The sequence below is a fragment of the Urocitellus parryii genome, chromosome 6 (genome assembly GCF_045843805.1).
Source record: "Urocitellus parryii isolate mUroPar1 chromosome 6, mUroPar1.hap1, whole genome shotgun sequence".
NCBI classification, from domain to species: Eukaryota; Metazoa; Chordata; class Mammalia; order Rodentia; family Sciuridae; genus Urocitellus; species Urocitellus parryii.
Window position 1 is genome coordinate 169,420,723 of NC_135536.1, and position 18,554 is coordinate 169,439,276.

The 18,554-nt window shown below is 42.5% G+C and overlaps 1 protein-coding gene across 2 annotated transcripts in view; it reads left to right on the forward strand.

Annotated features, from left to right (window-relative positions):
* Positions 1–18,554, forward strand: part of Slc23a2 (solute carrier family 23 member 2) — a 113,666-nt gene that overhangs the window by 39,200 nt on the left and 55,912 nt on the right. For both annotated transcript variants that reach the window (XM_026385813.2, XM_077799829.1), the window contains exon 3: positions 12,976–13,222. In XM_026385813.2, the coding sequence (XP_026241598.1) occupies positions 13,115–13,222 (108 nt within the window). In that variant the 5' untranslated portion in view covers positions 12,976–13,114. The remainder of the gene's footprint in view (positions 1–12,975; positions 13,223–18,554) is intronic.

Below are 18,554 nucleotides of genomic sequence, written 5' to 3' on the forward strand. Positions count from 1 at the left end.
TGGCTGTTGTGTAACACAAATGGCATTTATAATGAGGTGGTGCGGTTACACAATTTGGGCCAGCCCGTGTGGGTTATAAAAGCCAAAATTGCTTCAGTACCTGAAAACGTCTCACACTGAGCACCGGGACAGTCACAGCATTGCACAGGCGTAGTGGGTGGGGCACTGGTTAAAAGACATTTATTTTGGAAGGGTAAGGTTTCACTCTGAAGGTAAGACTGTTTCTTGGTATAGAATCTCTGTTTTGGTGGGGGTGAGTTCTGTGGCTGCATGGATTGATTTGTGTGTCTGAATGTGTCTGTGCTTCTTCCACGAGTGTGTCTGTTTCTGTGTGTGCATCTGCGTGCGTCCATATCTGTGAACATATGTGGGATTTTTCTACACATATATCTTTCTGCCTGTGCATGCCTCTCTGTGTGACTGTGTAGATGAGCGAGGAGCCTGTGGTTCAAGTTTGCCCAGCTGGGTTATTAGAAAATCTACAAAGCCTTTCTCAGTGCTGTCAGACATTATTTAAATATTAATAGCTGAATATTAACATTTATGCAACTCTAGGAAGGCAGCGTTCTTCATTTAGTACATGAAAAAGAGTAACAGTAAAATCCCTATCTGCAGCAGTTAGATGTCAGATTCCATGTTTTTCAGATGCCTATTTGCTTTATTTTCTAAGTCCAGCCTTGGGGGCTGCTAGAGCTCTGTTTTTTGTTTTCTTTTAATGTTTTACTTTATATAGAATTTTAGGAGTTTGAAAAGTAGGGGTATAAAAAGTAGTTTTTATATTGTCTTATTGTTCACAAAAAGGGATATAAATGAAACAGATTTCATGCAGAGATGCAGTCTCATATAGCTGAGTGCATATATTTTTAAATCCTTTTTAAGGTTTTTGGATAGTAAGAATGCTAGATTTAGCTGGGTATGGAGGTGCATGCTTGTAATCTCAGTTACTTGGGAGGCTGAAATAGGAGGATTGCATCAAGGCCAGCCTGGACAATTTAGTCCGATCCTGCCTCAAAATAAAAAGGACTGACTGGGGATGTGGCTCAGTGTGTCCCTGGGGTTCAATCCTTAGTACTTTTCCCCCCCAAAAAGGGGTTCAAATACCAGAGAAGCCACGTGTATCTGTGGCATGTAGTTCCAAGTGATTGTTTTCTCTTTTTTTAGCGGTATGTTATTTATGAATTTCTTAGGAGGAGCATGTTCCTTTGCAGGAAAAAAAAAAGTGACATACAGGCATGAATTGTTCAAAGGATCAGGGAGAAGTCTTGCTGTTTCTATCATCATGTGCTTTGGTGTTAACCTGGGGCAGTTCCTGTGACCCAGCCCAGGTAATTGCAGTGCAGTTTAGCAAACCCACAGTTCAGCCCTCATCCATCAGGGAGGTGAAATTTCAGAGCTGTCATTCCTTGTCTCAGGAGGATCTGTAGGGAACAGCTGTAACTCTTGGAGCAGCAAGAGTGGGTAGGAAGGTAAAGGATACTGAAGAAGTGATTTGCAAACGGAATGGGGAGCAGGTGGTTGAGAAAACCAAGAAAATGTGTCAAGAGTCCAGCCAAACTGAGCTGGTATAATGAATAATTAGGAAATAAGGGGAAAGTGGAATGAGGCCTCTGCAGGTAAGGGAAGGAAATTTGGTTTTGGCACTTGAGGCCAAAAGAAGGTGTGAGAACTTGTGGAAGTGGAATGGTTTGCTCCTAAGAATAATTCAGAGAGAGCTGGTAAGTACTGAGCTTGAGGCAAGGGAGTGGACAGTTGTTTGAAACCCTTCTCCCAGGAGGAAGGGTGAGTTTAAACTCAGCTGGAGGTGACCCATAGTTCTCCTGAGGCTTTCTTCTCTGAAAAAGAGAAGGTATGAGTCATTGACTAACTGAGAGGAAGGGTGGAACCAGTTGGCACGGTGGAGCTGGTAGTAGGGCAGAGTCATTCTCCTGGATGTTACCTTAGCCTCCAGGGTAGCCTCTGTATCAGAAGGTGGGGCCATCGTAAGCCGGAGAGCGTTTGGAGACCTGGAAGAGGGGTAAGTATTTTGCCGGGTTTCTGTTCTCTGACTAAAAGGCTCAGGGGTCACTCCAGTCAAACTGGGCTGACTGGGCTGCACAAAATAACCACACAATAGCACAAGTACCTTTTTCTTTGGGGTTACTGTGACGGCTCCTCTGACCTTAAGGGCCCGCTTCACACGCTGACCCCTTTTATTGAGGGAAGCTATTCAAATGAGGCAAGGGGTCAGGTTTCAGGGGGCTGAGTATCTTCCTGATGTCCACTGTCAGCAGGTTGACTGACACCTGGGTAGGCCACATCCAAGGGCACAGTAAGAGAAGGGGACACACACAAGGCACTTCCATGGAAGATTCTACCCTAAACAGGGCAAGGGGTTATATTACAAAGGAACAGGTGAGCATAGCTTCACCCCTGGGGCTGTAGCAAGGCACACCCATGCAGGAGACAACGACCACATTTCTTTCTGTGACTGAGCGCCTCAGCACGCATCCAGGGAATGTAACTCAGTCACTTGTAAGGTTGGCCTCCCACAGTATTTATCCAGGAGATTTCTTTAGCTTCTTTCAAAATAACCTTCAGATGTGATCTTTCAGGCCTTTCCATACCCAGCTAAATCTAGCATTCTTACTATCCAAAAACCTTAAAAAGGATTTAAAAATGTATGCACTCCGCTATATGAGACTGCATCTCTGCATGAAATCTGTTTCATTTTTATATTCCTTTTTGTGAACAATAAGACAATATAAAAACTACTTTTCAAACTCCTAAAATTCTATATAAAGTAAAACTTGAAAGGGAACACATGGCCCAACTTGTATTTTCAAGAATTCTTACCTGGCCAGATGTGGTGCACATCTAAGCAACTTAGTGCAACCTGTTCTCAAAAATTAATGAAAAAGGGCTAAAGATGTGGCTCAGTGGTTAAGTACCTACTAGGAGTTCAATCCCTGAACCCCCCCACCCCCCAAAAAATTTCTTATCTGGCCTTCCACTTTTGCCCTTGACTTTTGTTTAAGGGTAAACTAAACCAACCTCTGTGTCTCAGTTGCTCAACTGTGTAATGGAGATAACAACCCTTCCCAGAATTTTTGTAAGGATTAAGTGAAATCTTGTTTGTATTTCTGGAAATGATAGTCCATGATGTACTTGTTTTTATAAAGTCAGCTTTTCAGTGGCTTCTTTAATGGTTAGGGATTAATACATTTTCTTTTTCTTTTCTTTTTTTTTTTTTTTTAGGAGAGAGAATTTTTTAATATTTATTTTTCAGTTTTCAGCGGACACAACATCTTTGTTTGTATGTGGTGCTGAGGATCGAACCCGGGCCGCACACATGCCAGGCGAGCGCGCTACCGCTTGAGCCACATCCCCAGCCCCTACATTTTATTTTTCTCCTCCTCCTCCTCCTCCCCCCCCTTTTTAGATATCCAGGTTTTATCTGACTTCTTTTGAAATTCTCTTCCTCTTAAGAGCATAAGTCCATAAATCAAGACAGTGACAGAAGGCAGAGATAGCTCATTGGGGTACAGTGCAGAGCCTCTCAGTGGCATCACCTAGGATGTATGGGGCTCTGGTAGATTATTGTGATTAATATTTATGAACAAACGACCACTCTGATGTAATGATTATTGGTGGGCAATCTGTCCATCATTTTGGAGGTATTACGGAAAGCTTGGCCCTTGTCTCTGATGCCAGTCCAATAACGAGAATGTGGTGTTAAGAGAAAAGAAAAAGGAAGTTTTATTGCTTAGCAAAGGAGAAACACTGGGACTCCCATCCCAGAGGCTGTTTCTCCCCACCAGGGAGAGCAGAGGTTTTTAAAGAGGTGATCCAAAAGGAATACTGTTTCCTGAGACTTGGGAGGCAAACTCAAGGAGGGGAAGATGAAGGAGGAGAAGACCTGGGAGATCAGATCAGGAAGGAGAGATCAGGAAGAGGAACAAACATGTCCATTTAAAAAAATATGTCTCAGTGGCAGAGCAGCGAGGGCTATTTTCAAAGCATAAAGTAGATCACTGTTGCAGTGAGTTGGGGGATAGGATATTTTGTTATTGGTGACATCTTGCCCCACTTTCTCACTTTGGCAGATTACTTCTATGGGTGTGTGTTTGAGTTCAGCAAAAATTAAGTTGGGCTCTGGGAATACGTGCCTTTGTGTAACTGCAGAGCTTTAGGACTTGTTTTGATTGATTCCATATTGCAAGGCATTTACCTTGAAACTATGAGTTTATCAGTCATTTGAGGTGGGTAAAGAAAAGAGATTTCTTTATCTCTCAGTTTTGGAGCATGGAGGTGGTTCTCTCCAAGGCTGCCCATGCTGAATGTCATCACAGAGGGGGCATGAGTGAGAGGGGGAGATCACATGTTGAGATGGAAGCCAGAGTATGATTCAGAGGTCAGGCTTGCTTTTTTGGGGGGGCAGTACCAGGGATTAAATGTAGGGGTTATTCTACCTCTGAGCTACATTCCCCGCTCTTTCTATTTTTTGAAACAGGGTCTTGCTGAGTTGCTGAGGCTGGCCTGGAAATTGGAATCCTCCTGCCACAGCCTCCTGAGTAGTTGGGATTAAAGGCCCCCAGACAAGCTTGCTCTTTTATAATAAGCCTCTTATAAGTTATTAACTGGGGGCCCTTCCAAAAGCAGTGCCCCCAGATGGCTTTCCATAAGGTTCCACCTCTTGAAAGTCCCACGACCTGTTAACATGGAGGACCACGCTCCCTATCAGCCATAGCCAGGCTGTGACACTGGGTCCCCCTTCCCTTGTCAGATGTGCTCTGAAGCTTTTTGTTCTGCTAAATTCCATTACATTAAAAATTCTACACAATTAATTTCATGACCCACTAGTGGGTACTAACTTGAGAGTGAAAAATAAGAGAAAGAATTCTTGGTTTTGGAGAAGGCTGCAGAACAATTGAGTGTTTTTCAGACACGCCCTGTGAGCATAGTTGTCATCACAAGATCTAATAATAATCACTACTTACAGGTCCATACATTATTGCGAGATCTTTAAATGACATAATTATAGTTAGGATCAGCATCAGCATTGTAAGCTTCCTAAAGCAGTGGACTATGTATTGGGTAACTAATTTTATTTGAAGGGAGTTGATCATATATAAGTTGAAGATATTTGTTCTAATAATCTTTTTTTGTTTTACGTGGATTAAAAGCATTTAGGTCACATGTTTAGCATTTAGCAGAATTTAACGGGAGCAGCCACAGTTTGACGGTAATCCTTTAATAATGGGGTTTAAGCACAGAACCACAACTTGGCTTTTAAAATGTGCTTTATCATTGAACCTGGTGGCTCTTGTTTTTGTCTTGGTGAAGACCAAAGTTTCAGCCAGCAGCTTGGGGTTTTGATGTCCTCATTCCCAAAACACCTTCTTAGCTACACTCCCACCTGTCTGGATAGGTTGGTGCAAGAAAAAATAGCTTTATCTCAGCCCAGGTTGCTCTTCCCCAGGGTGGATCTGAGGACCACAAGCATGAGAATATATTATTGTTTGTTAAAAGTGTAGCTTCCCAGAGCAGATCTTTGGAATCAGATTTTGAGGAGAGACATTTTTTTAAAAAAATGGAATTATTGAAGTTTTTCAAATTTCCCTTCTAAAATCAGCTTTGTTGAGGTAGAGTTTACCTAGAGTAAGTAGGTATGCATACATGTGGGGCCCCCAGTGTCACAATCAAAGCATAGCATGCTCCCATCACTCCTGAGCTGCCTTTTCTCCCTTAGGAAGTCCTTCCCTGCCTCCATTCCTATACTAGGTAGCCCCTGACTGTATCCTGTCCCTGTAGGTTAATTCTGCTTTCTTGTTTCTGACTTACTTCACTCAACGCAGTGTCTGTGTGCTTTATCCATGCAGTTACTCAGGGCATCGGTTGCCTCCTTTCTACCATTGAGTAGTATTCCTTTGGATGGACACATTATTCACCTGTTCACCTGCTGTCCATGGACCATTGAGTATTTCCAGTTTAAGGCTATTAGGAATAAAACGGCTTTTGAACTTTTGCTTACAAGTATGAACCACAGATTCTTACTCTTTGATCTTTTCTCTCTTATCCTTCTTACATCCTTTAACTATAGGTTTTGTGCCTAGATCACATGATCACATGATGGATTTGCAGTGTATTTGTTTTTGAAGTAGTGGTCATTCAGTGCCATCTATTTGAGGTTAATGCGTATTTCATTGGTATTGTTGGCCATCTGTTTTATGCTAACAGCTGTATATGCCAGGGGGGATTCTACACTGGGAGAGAACCTTTAGTGGTTAATTCTTTCAGTGATCAGAGGCTTTGTATATTGTATGCTGGGAACTCTACTAGGTGCTGACCATGGTAGTACATGTTTTTTAGGTTCTTTTCAGAAACATAGGGTTTTAGTATTTATCTCTACGAGTAGCTCAGTCCTTGAAACCTCTGGTTGGAGGTCCTCGTGGTGTTTACAGCCCTGTAATCCCAGTGATTTGGGAGGCTGAGGCAGGAGAATCCCAATTTTGAGGTCAGCCTCAGCAATTTAGCAAGAGGCTGTTAGAAAACAAAAATAATAAAACAAGGGCAGGGAATGTAGCTCAGTGGCAAAGCACCTCTATGTTCAATCCCAGTACAAAAAGAACACAAAACCTCTGTTTGGCTAATACTGGCATACTTTCAAGTCAGTATCTTAAGCCACAGTGAAGGGTAACACTGATTCCTGGATAGGAAGAGAAATGGCCAGGTAAAAAACATTGAGTACAAAAGAAATGACTACTTGCCAAATAGCCGATAAACTAACCCTTGTTTTGCATTTTTACCCGATTATGGGTGACTGGAGAGCTAGTAATTTCACTATTAGGCACTAAAAGATTTGTTAGTGATTGAGTGTTTTACTTGTCTACTTATTCATAAGTTTCCCCAATTGCTATTTTTTCTTCTTCGTCAGTCTTGTGTTTATTTTGAGGTGAATTTTATTTTGAGACTGATGATTTCCTGCTTGCTGAAAGGTAGTGGTTTTTAACCCTGGCTGCCAGGGAGCTTTAAAATAACCTAGATGCAAAGCATAATTTGCAGAATCTTCACTTTTCTCCAGTGTTTTCTGATAAGTTATTTTAGGACTTTAAACGTGAAAACATTGCTCCACGCTGCTGTGTCTTTAGCTCTCAACAGAAATTTCCTTTATAGTGTGTGTGTGGCGGGGGGCTGGGGGGGTGCTATAAAGGGAGCCACCACTGCCCTGGGTTGGAGTGTGAAGGGAGGAAAGAACTGTGCTAATTGCAAACATCAGCAGGCTCTCGGGGGAGAAAGGGAGCCTGTTTTTCATTGCTAAGTAAGTAATTTTAGAATATATAGAAGAGTATAAAAAGAAAAATAAGTTATTTGAGTTTGATTCATGCTTTGTCAAGTGAACATACACTTTACACAGATATTGTAGTTTAGTGTTGTACCTGTATATTTTTAATGAGATTAATTGCTTTTAATCCTTTTAACTCATGGCCTCATTTTAAAAAATCACATTCAGCATTTTCTACTCAATTTTTAATTGTGTTTAGTACTGTTAACAGGATCTATGCCTTCTTAACCAATTTTTTAAGTCCACAATACAGTATTGGCAAGTGTATTTCACGGTGTATCACAGCAGGTCTCGTCCCCCCATCCTTATATATAGTCCCATAGCAGCCTTTTCTTTTTAAACCTTAGGCCTTGCTTTTCTGGATTTTATTACAGTGAACCAGTTGTCTTGGCATATATGTTGGAAAATCCGTATCTTGTGCTGTGATTTGAAGTGGCCCATGTCATGCCCAGGTCAGCCGTGGGTTCTTTGTTCCCTGGTGTTAGTTTGATTTTGTATCTCTCTTAAACCCTTCTGTTTCTTGCAGCCTTAGATTTGGTTTCTCGCTGAGAGAGCACATTCCTCTTACTATTTTTCAGACCTTTGTGGCTATTCTTCCTTATTCTTCCAGAAAGAAATTTCTAAGAACCCTTCCTGTCTTCCTTTGGGCTATTAACTAGTAATTATTAAATCTTTATGGTCATCTTTATTGGAAAGTGAACATCCTGGCAGTAGCTTTTCTGTTCAGGACTATTGTCTGCCTCTCTCATGTTCCTTAGTAATATTTTATTGTTTTCTTCATACTTTGTTAAATTTTATTTATTAATATTTATCACTATTATTGGCATTCTGAGCAGGAGTCCTTCCTTTCATTTTCATTGGGTTCACAGACTTTCCTGTGAATAACTTGGGTTTTGTGGGCCAGATGGTCTCTGTCATAGGTTCTTCTTTGTTGTCGTTCACAGCCTTTTTAAAAAATGTAAAATCATTCTTAACTGGAGACCAAGAGGCCAGCTGGTGGTTTGCCAGCCTCTGATGTAGACCTTAATGCTGGCATTTGGGAAATGTTAGATTCGGTTCCATTGAAAGTATCTTGCTTTTTTTTTTTTTTTTTTCCCCAAGTACTGGGGATTGAACTCTGGGGCACTCAACCACTGAGCCATATGCCCCAGCCCCACTTTGTATTTTATTTAGAGACAGGGTCTCACTGATTTGCTTAGCGCCTCACCATTGCTGAGGCTGGCTTTGAACTCTCAATCCTCCTGTCTCAGCCTCTTGAGCCTCTGGGATTACAGGTACACACCACTTGTTCATGTGTTCTGCAATTTAATTGCAGATTCTCTGATTTTCAGATCTCTTAATACAGTTGTAATTTGGACTTTTCCTTTTGAATACTTTCTCATCTTTGTGTACAGTGCCGATGTTACCAGAGTCTTAGGCTCCAACACATCAGGTCCAGCCACTTGTCCCAAAAACCAAACAGAAAAGTAATGGTGAAAAGCAGAGTAGGTACCTATAGCGTAACTATACTGAGAGGGCAAGGGAGATCATGTTTTCAGCCCTATCTTTGAGGGACTGATAAAATCTTAAGGTTTTGTAGAAAAAATGAGGGCAAGGGTCGCAGTTTGCACAGCTGGAAGCTTTGCAAATCCACCAAAGCAGATGCATATTGATCAGGTATGGTCTGGACCATCATTATCTCAGGATTGGTGAGGTGAGGACTTTGGTTTATCACAAGATGCTTATTGATCAGGTCTGTTATTCCTGGAATCAGGTGACTCGGGAGCACAGGAAACAGATGCGAAATGGAGACAGAGGTGCAGATGAGAGTGAAGGCTCTGAGTGCCTTTTAGACTAGCAGTGATGTTGAATCACTGACTTGTTCCTGACGTAGTGCACCTGCCCTGTCAGGTATAGGTGTGATGCAGTTAGGAGTATTAAGCAAGAATGACTGTTACATATTAGGTTCCTTTAAAAAAAGACAATACCTCATTCCAGAACTTTTGAGGAACCTTTAATAGACAAGCCAGCTTCAGCGCTGGGAACCATAGGTCTGATAGTGAGACTCTAGATTCTGCCTCTTGCTCCTGCAGCTGGCTGGGCAGGCAGGTGGACATTATCTTTCTGTTTTGAGACCATCTTCATGGTCCTGAGACACAGTGATGAGGTGATAATCAGAGAAGGTATCGACAGAAGATACCCCAAGAGAAAGGGGCAATGTACAGGCTGCCCATTTTTGAGGGATGGCATGTTCAAGATCCAGAGGGTTAGAAGAGGGCCAGCACCTACAGAGAACTGAAGCAGAGCAAGACCTGGAGAGGAGGTTGGGAGGTTCCTTTCATCTCTCACTCGTCCTGTTGTCATCATCATGGTGTCATCGTTATTCCTGGGGAAGGAATTTTGTCATTCTGAAACTAATTGTCAAGTCATCAAAGAGCATGCTAACATTTTATGGGATGCTCTTGGTGGTTGCAGAATGGACAAGTGTTTAGGACCATCAAGATGGAACAGGAAGATGTTTTTAAGTTCTTGGGGAGATGCTGCTGAGAGATGATGGTGACCTGTTCTGAGGAGTAGCCAGGTGGGTGGAAAGAAATGCAGATTGGGGAGTTCCTGATCTGATGAAGGTGGGAACCCCTCGTTTCACCCCTTTCTGTTGGGGTAACTTAGTTACATCAGTACTTCTGTGACCACCTCACAGTGTCTTAGGGCCATTAAGATGGTTGTAACACAGAGAAATAATGGCCACCTGCCTGCTTAGCCAGGTGGCTGTCGGAATAAGAGGCAGAATCTCTGGAAAAGGCACTCAGCTGTGTCCCTTATCCCTGGAGCACCCTCAGAAATGACAAAGAGGGAAGAAACGACCTGCAGGTCTTGTGGAGGCAGTGCTCAGAGGCCAGCTGGCATGGGCTCTGTTTGTCCAGGGAAGTCATCTGTAGCTAAGCATTGAAAGGGAAGTTTTATGTCTTGTTGGTGTAAGTAGGACAGGTGAGAAAACTGATTAAAATTTGAATCCCCTTCCACTGCTTTTGGCTCTGTATCCTTTGGTGAGTAGCTTTACTTCTCGGAAGCTCACATTCTGCTTTTGTGGAGTTAGAGGGCACATCAATCATATGCTCACTGGCTATTAATAACTGCCATTGATATAAGGACAGGTAAGAGATGTTCCTGTCGCATGTTGGCACTTAGCAACTAGAAAACTGCTCTTATTCATCCTGCTGTATCTTCATCCTGGTCTTTCATCCTTTGGCTCCTCCTTCCCCTGTCAAGTGGTCAGGGATAAGACAGCAGGTAGACTTGCTTATTCTTTTTCTTTTTGCAGGGAGTAGGATGGGATGAGGGGCATCATGAGTTGGTGAACTCTCCCCAGATTTTCCTTCTTGTTTGAGTATCAGTTTGAACACAGACCCTAAACTTCACTCTGCCCTCTCCCTTTGGCTTTCATCTTTTGCATTTTGCCTGTGGACCTTGGCATTTACCCGCACAAAAGTTCATCCTGTGTGGATGAAACCTCTGATCTCAGGTTGATGTGTGGTTTCTGGCCTTGTGGACTGGGGTGCGGAATGCTCTGTTTTGGGAACAGTTTCCAAGATGAGGGGAAATGTGCGTGTGTGTCTGTGTGTGCGTGTGTGTGTGTGTGTGTGTGTAAATTATATATTTAGTTGTAGTTGGATATTATTTATTTATTTTTTACGTGCTGCTGAGGATCGAACCCAGTGCCTTGCGTGTGCTAGATAAGCCCTCTACCTCTGAGCCACAAGAATATATATTTTTTGTTCAGTAGTCACTGTGTTCCTCCCCTCTCTACCCCTATTGCGGTCCCCTTCCTGATTCTGAAGCCCTCTCCCTGCTTCCTTCCTTAGATCCCCTTTTCTGTGCACTGAGGATGTTGAGCAGCACCCTGGCCTTTTCCTGCTAGAGACCACTAGCTCTCCCCCAGCCTTGACGGCCAAAAATGCCTCCAGACCTTGCCACGTGTCCTGTGGAGAGCGGAATCGTTATGGGTTGAGAACTACCGCTTTAAACAAGCGTGGATATGGCAGGATTGAAAATGTAGCCCCCCAGAAGAATGTGCTGGGCGAACCCAGCTCTCTCTATTATTCTTGGTGCAAGTTGATGTTCCAGCAGCTGTTTCTTTTCATTTTCCCTTTTTACCTTCTGACTGTTGAACTCTCAAACTTTGCATAATTCTTTCTTTTTTCTTATCTGTTTGTATTTTATTCCCCTCCCTCGCTCAGCCACAGGATTTGTTGAATGAACAAGTGTCCCGTGAAGAATTCCTTGAACAGAGTTTCCTACTTGTATTTCCACACTCCATGTAGTAGGCTGTCTTCACATTTGCAGGGCATTTTGGTTGGATTATTTGTTCTTGACGGGAAACTAATTAATTGGTGATAAAATGTGACCATGGGCTCTGCCCCTCCCACGGCTGCATGTGAGCTTGATTATTTTCTTTATGAAAATCCAGGCATACGTAGGCCTGTTTTATTTATGTGTGCCAGTCCACGTAGGGATCCCATGTGCCCTCTCATTTTCAAAGCTGAGTTCTCCCAATGCTCGTAAATCTAGGGTGGGTCACTTTTATTGTTTAGGTCTCACTTCATGGTTTAAAATTGAGGTTTTATTGTCTGCTGCTTCACTGAGGCTTGGCTGCATAGAATTGTTCTAGAAACTTCCTTATTTTGACTTTTTCTTAGATTTATCTGTTAGTTCAAAGCATTACGTTATTTCTTTTTTTTCTTCTTTTTTTTTAAAAAAATTTTTTTTGTAGTTGTAGATGGACAGAATGCCTATATTTTATTTTTATGTGGTACTGAGGATCGAACCCAGTGCCTCTTATTTCTTAAATAAATGTCAGAGTCTCTCCAATTTCTCTGGGCTTGTCAGATGCATTCTGGGTCTGGTAATGTTGATCCCTCTCCTTCCACCTCCTGTCTTTTCCTGTTTCTTGCCACTTTACCTTCCTTTTTGGGGGCAAGAGGGAGGGTTTGAGTTTCTATTTTAGGTTTATTTTGTCATTTCATTCATACTGAATGTTTTGACTCCTTTTTTTTTTTTTTTGTGGTATTCTGCCCATTTTAAAACTCACCTTGCTTCCTTCCTGGAATTCTGTGTGACCATTTAATCCTAGGTTGATTTTATTTCCTCTTTTTAATACTTTGAATGCCTGCCTCTGCCCTTAATGGGGCACATGTAGCGAATATTCAGTCATGATAAATTGCCTATATCCACATCATCCAGTGTGATAGCCACCAGGCACAAGTGGCTATATAAATTTAATTAATTAAAATTCAATTTCTCATTTGCACTACCCTCATTTCAAGTGCACATAAGAGCCAAAGGTGGCCAGTGTGACTCCTGGTCAGGGCAGATACAGAACATTGCTACTGCATAATATTCTGTTAGGTTAAACTGTGTTATGAGATATATCCTAATGCATGTCAGAGACTTACCTTAATTGTTTTTCCCCCCTGATATTGTGATATTTTTGATAATCTAACTTAGTGGTCCTGGTTTCCAGGGGGCCATTCAGAAGAGAATGGGTACTTGAGAAGTATATTTTTGGATGTTTGTATCTAACTAATATGACTTTTTCTGTACAGGGAACTATATGATCCTGGGTCCTTGGGTTGTATGTGTGCTTTGTGGTGATTTGTTTGTAATCTCTCTTGCAGGTGCTGAGATGGTACTCACAGGTTTCATATCCATCTGAGAATCCGGTGCTGCAGGCACCAGAAGAGTTGACTGATTTGAGCTCCTGGCTTGAATAGCCTTCACTCCCTCACACCACGCAGGCTTACTCAGCTTCTCTTGATGATGGGTATTGGCAAGAACACCACATCCAAATCAATGGAGGCCGGGAGTTCCACAGAAGGCAAATATGAAGATGACCCGAAGCACCCCACTTTCTTTACTCTTCCGGTAATAGTGCTCCTTGTCTTCATTCTTTAGATCACTCTAAAGTAATTCTGCATAGAGTCAGCGTTAATAATTATGTTTTCAATGAAGGCTGAAGCCTTGAAATGCAAGTGCAAAGATACTGTCTTTGAACCAAGGCCCTGCTCCCAGCCTGGAGTCCCCTGCTGGGATTAACTCCAGGGAGGAAGCATGCATTGCTAATAACATTGTAAAACTGGCCGGTACTTACTGCCGGATATTGAAACCTTAATTTTTTTTTATCCAAGAATGTGCTGTTATGAAATAATATGGTAATCTCACCTCTCCTTTTATTGCAAGGTGGGAGGGGAATGGCATATCATTTGAAACCCAGTGCCTGTGGTTGGTGTTATGGCTGCAATATCCAGAATAGAAGTAATTTTATCCAAAGAAGTGGTATCAGACAAGGCTGATCACACTCATCCATTATATTCAGTACTAATATTTTCCCCCAGATGTCAGATTATGGTTTGATGTGTATAAAGTTTCTTAAAAAGTATTGGTTATGAAAGGGAAAAAGCTCTTTAGAGAGAACTTGCTTTATGGTGTTTGTCTCTTAAGATTGGAAATGTGGTTAAGTCAAGAATACCATTCTAGGATTCCTTAAAACCTGGTTCTGGAATTTGCCTTTTGTCTTGGGTGGTGCTCAGTGAGAAAAGCAAGGTGTGAACATGTATTTTGATTGATTACATTATTTTGATTGATTACTCGTGCTCATATTTTGTTTTTACCTTAGCTCTTAAAGAAATGTTCTCTGATTTTTACAACCGGCATCACTATTTTCTTTTTGCCTATAAAGTGAAAATTACAAAACTGGATTTTCTATGATGTTTAAATTAATGAATAACTTATTCATTAGTTTGTTGTTCATGTTTAAATTAGACCAGCTTTGAAGAGTAAAAAGGAGTTTCCTGCAGGTCTCTCCTGGCTTTTTTTTTTGCCTTAGAGACCAGCAGATTATTTACTCCCATATTTCTTTACTTCAGAGACAAGAACTGAACCATGACTTCACCTCCCACTTGCCTTGCCATATAGTCTAGGATTTGGGGTTAATTTATTTTAGCATTGAACTGGTGATATTTTATACTAGAATTCACAGCAGTTCTCCTGTTCCCTGTTGTCTTTTGCATCCTTCTGATTCCTAGTTAGTTCACTTTTCTTTTAAAACACACCAAGTGTTTGTAGATGGTGACTCTTAGTGTTTGCATCTGAAAAATTATTGTATTTTGCTCTCAACTTGTGAATAAACTTCTAACCATGCGCTATTTCTCTTCCACTGCTTCCTCGCACCCTTCTCAGGGCTGCCCTCTGGATGAAACCTCCAGTAATTTCTACTTTATCTATTTGTAAAATCATGTGTTTATATTGGATTTTTATTGTAATGATTATTCTACAATTTCCACTTGGTTCATTTCTGCTTACCTTTAGTTCTTAATTTCTTGAACATGTGTACTTTTATAAATTATTATTTTTATTTTTGTATATATTTGGTTTTTGTTTGTTTTATAGTGCTAGAAATTGAAGCTAGGACCTCCTGTATGCTAGGTGTGCACTCTGCCATTGAGCTATGCCCCTGGCCCTTATATGTATTTTTTTAAGATTATATATATATATATAGAGAGAGAGAGAGAGAGAGAGAGAGAAATTTTAATTTTTAGTTTTCGGCGGACACAACATCTTTGTATGTGGTGCTGAGATTCGAACCTGGGCCACACGCATGCCAGGCGACCGTGCTACCGCTTGAGCCACATCTCCAGCCCTATGTATTTTTTTTTAATATTTATTTTTTAGTTGTAGTTGGACACAATACCTTTACTTACTTATTTTTATGTGGTGCTCAGGATTGAACCCAGGGCCTTTCATGTACTAGGTGAGCGCTCTACTGCTGAGCCACAACCCCAGTCCATATATTTGTTTTTAAATGTTTCTTCATTTGAATCATTAAGAGCACTAATATACCTTTAAAACAACAACAACAACAACAAAAACCACAGTATTGGGGATTGACCAGGGATTCGAATATGCTAGGCAAGCTCTCTACCTACTGAGCTATATTCCCAATCCTTTTTATGTTTTAATTTTATTTTGAGACAAGGTCTACGTTGCCCGAGCTGACTTTGAACTTGTGATCTTCCTACCTCTGCCTCCCCAGTAACAGATTGCTATTAGGCCTGGTTACTAACATACTTATTTTACAGTCTCTCTCCAGTTGTTTTCTTTTCTTCTGGATCTTTGGGTATTTTCTTCTCTATGATCCAATAGAAAACTTTTGGAAAGTGCAAAGGTACTTTCCTGTCCTGTGTAAGTCCAGAATCTGGTCATATAGTGGAGACTTTGTTCTCTCCCCTGGGAGTGCCCACAATGACATGAAGGAGTGTGGATTCCTGCAGAGTCCTCTTGTTGGGCTTCCGGGTCCAAGCCCTGCAGGTTCCAGCATCAGTCCCGTTTATTGCTTTATGTTTCTTATGTGTGAAAACATTTTTTAAAATAAGTTTGCCTATTTGGGGGCTTTCCTCTCTGTCACTGTTATAATTGTAAGGGTGTGGTTGGGAAGGCACATTCTTCAAAGCATTAATGTCTAGGTGCACCATTACCGGGAGTCTTTGTAAGCACAGGGGAGCTGGGAATGTGGTAACCCAGAGTTGGATATAAATATAAGTCATTTTGAATGACTTGCTAATGAACAGGACGGAGGTGGAGGCTAGGAATGGGATTAATGTGGCCACGACCTCTCTGAGGCTTATGTGCATCTATCTGTTCTTCATTTAGTCATAAGATGCAAACACTAATTTAATAGAATCCAACAGCCTTAGAGCTGAAATTGGCTTTAGAACTTTCCTAGTGGTTCTGTGGAAGGTAAAATGCAGGTATTTGCTGAAAACATCTAGTTCATATGAGTCGTTTAATTATGTAAAGTTTCTATCAGTCGGATCATATAGGCTCTTGAACCCAAGAAAGTCTTAGGCAGGAAACCAAGATCTGAACTGCCCCTAAGCAACACTGATAGAAGGTGGAGGGCATTGATCATACTGATTTTAACAGATATCCTTGGGAGTGGTTTAAGAGTGAACTGAAGGCCTAGCTTAGTGATAGGGCAAGTGCCTAGCGTGTGTGAGGCTCTGGGTTCAAGCCCCAGCATGCCGTGAGAGGTGGCCCATTGTCTGTGCATAAAGCTTTACAGTTTACTCAGCTTTCGAGTAGTAAGGGAGGCAGAGATGGCGAGTTGACAATCCTAGCATAGTGGAGTGGAGTGGCCACCACCACTGTAGTAGGGGGTCCTATAGGGCACCACTATAGGACTGAAGTCCCCTTGTTTGGGGTGACTGATTTGAGTGAGGACAGATTAGGATAGTAAGAGTTTGGGGTCTGGGCAGTACCAAAGGCCTGGACTCAGGTGGGGACAATATGAATGGAGATGAGGTTGATGGAAGGGATGCTAAGATTTGGGGACCAAGAGAAGGGGAAATTCATGATGCCTGTCGAGATTTTTTACATAGGTACCTGGTTGGTACCCATGCTAGCCAGTGGCCAGCACCAGGCATGTTTTGAAAGCATGGTCCCTAAATGCAGCAAGGTTGAGAGGTGGGGCTTTTAGGCCATGATTGGGCTGCGAGGACTCTGACATCGGTGAATTGATAGCTTATTGGACTTCAGGGAGGTGAGACCTAGTTGGAGGGCATTCCCTGGAAGTGTTCATCTTCTCTCCTGCCCTTCTATTCACTCTTACTTTTTCCTTCTCTCTCTGCTCTCTGGCTTCCTTCAGCTGAGCAACTATCCTCCACCATAGCCTTCGACCATGATGTTTCTGCTCTGGCATTAGTCAGCCATGGACCAAGACCTCTGAAATCATGAGCCAAAATAAATCTATCTTCCTCTAAGTTCTTGTCAGGTATTTTGGTCACAGTGTCGAAAAGCTCACTAACACAGTACCTTTGCAGAAAAATATGGAATCTAAGGAAAACCGTAAGTTCAGAAGGTGGGAGATGGAGATGATGATTTCATTTGAAAAGTTGTGGATTTGAATAGCAGAATTGGCTTCCTTGCAATGGCGAGAGGAGACAGACGTTAGATAAATATATGAATCTTATGCCTGCCACTGGCCAGTTCTGTGAAGAGAAGTAAATCAGGAAAGAGAGATAGTGAGGAATAGAATGTGAGGTCAGATGGATCATATTGAACTACTGGCTGTGCATGAATTTTTTTAAAAGTATGTATTAGTGCCTCCCCAAATCCTTGACCTCAGGGAGCTTCTGTCCTGGGGGAGAGACAGACAAAACACAGTAGAAATAAGTCAAATGTGCAGATGATATTAGATATAAATATGTACTAAGGAAAAAACAGGGCAGAGGATTAACATGGTGAAAGTTTGGGTAGCCCAGAAGGACTGCACTGTCAAGGTGGTGTTTGAGGAAAGCCTGGAGGAGTGGAGGGAAGCCTGTCATGACTGTTGGCAGCAAGTGTAAAGATCCTGAGGCAGGGAGGCAGGTGCCTGGTGTGCTGGGGATCAAGGCTGGAGGGGTGGAATCAGCTGGAGATTGTATAGGCCTCAGGGTCTAGATCAAGGTTTTGGCTTTTTCTGGGTTGCAAAAAGCTTTGATCCAGGCAAGAGCTGACTCCACAGACAGGGGACCTGACATGGCTCTAGCCAGGTACCAGCCACGTGGAGGTTAGAAGAGGCCAGCCCTGGAGGAGGATTGTCTTCTGGGCCTGACAAGGGTGGGAGCAAGGGGAGGAGGTAAGGGTAACTTCCAGCCATTTCCCCGAGCATCTGGTCAAGTCCTGAGGGGAAGAACCAGGTTGAAGGAGGGAGTAGTTTAGAGAACAGCGTTGCCTGTGGGGACATCAGTTTCGGAGTTAGAAAATTGGATTTGAGATTGTGGTGCTCAAGGAAAAAGTGGCTGGGAGGTAACAGTGTGGAGATGGTTTTTAAAGCCAGGGGACAGTGAGCGGTACGTGTTGCCAAAGAGGAAAGAGACTTGGAGGCTGGGAGAGGGACAGCAGAGGGGACAGCTGGGGGGTAGGGCTGGCAGGGGAGCCGGGAAAGCTCTGTCTTGGACACCAATGAAGGAAGCCTGTGAGCCACGTCTGAGCAGGGTTAGGGTTCAGCTCAGTGTGTGTTGGGGCGCACTCTGCTTTACCAAAGAGGGCAGCAGAGGGGTGTGTGTGTGCAAGAGTATCGTAGTGACTGCGGACCCTGGGTCAGGTAAGGGGGAAAACAAGGGTGATGTGGGGCTCGGGACAGTGAAATGAACTGAAGTGCAGTATTTGGCAGGCCTGGTGGGGTCAAGGAGCTTTGAGAATTGGGGTCCTTGGAGTA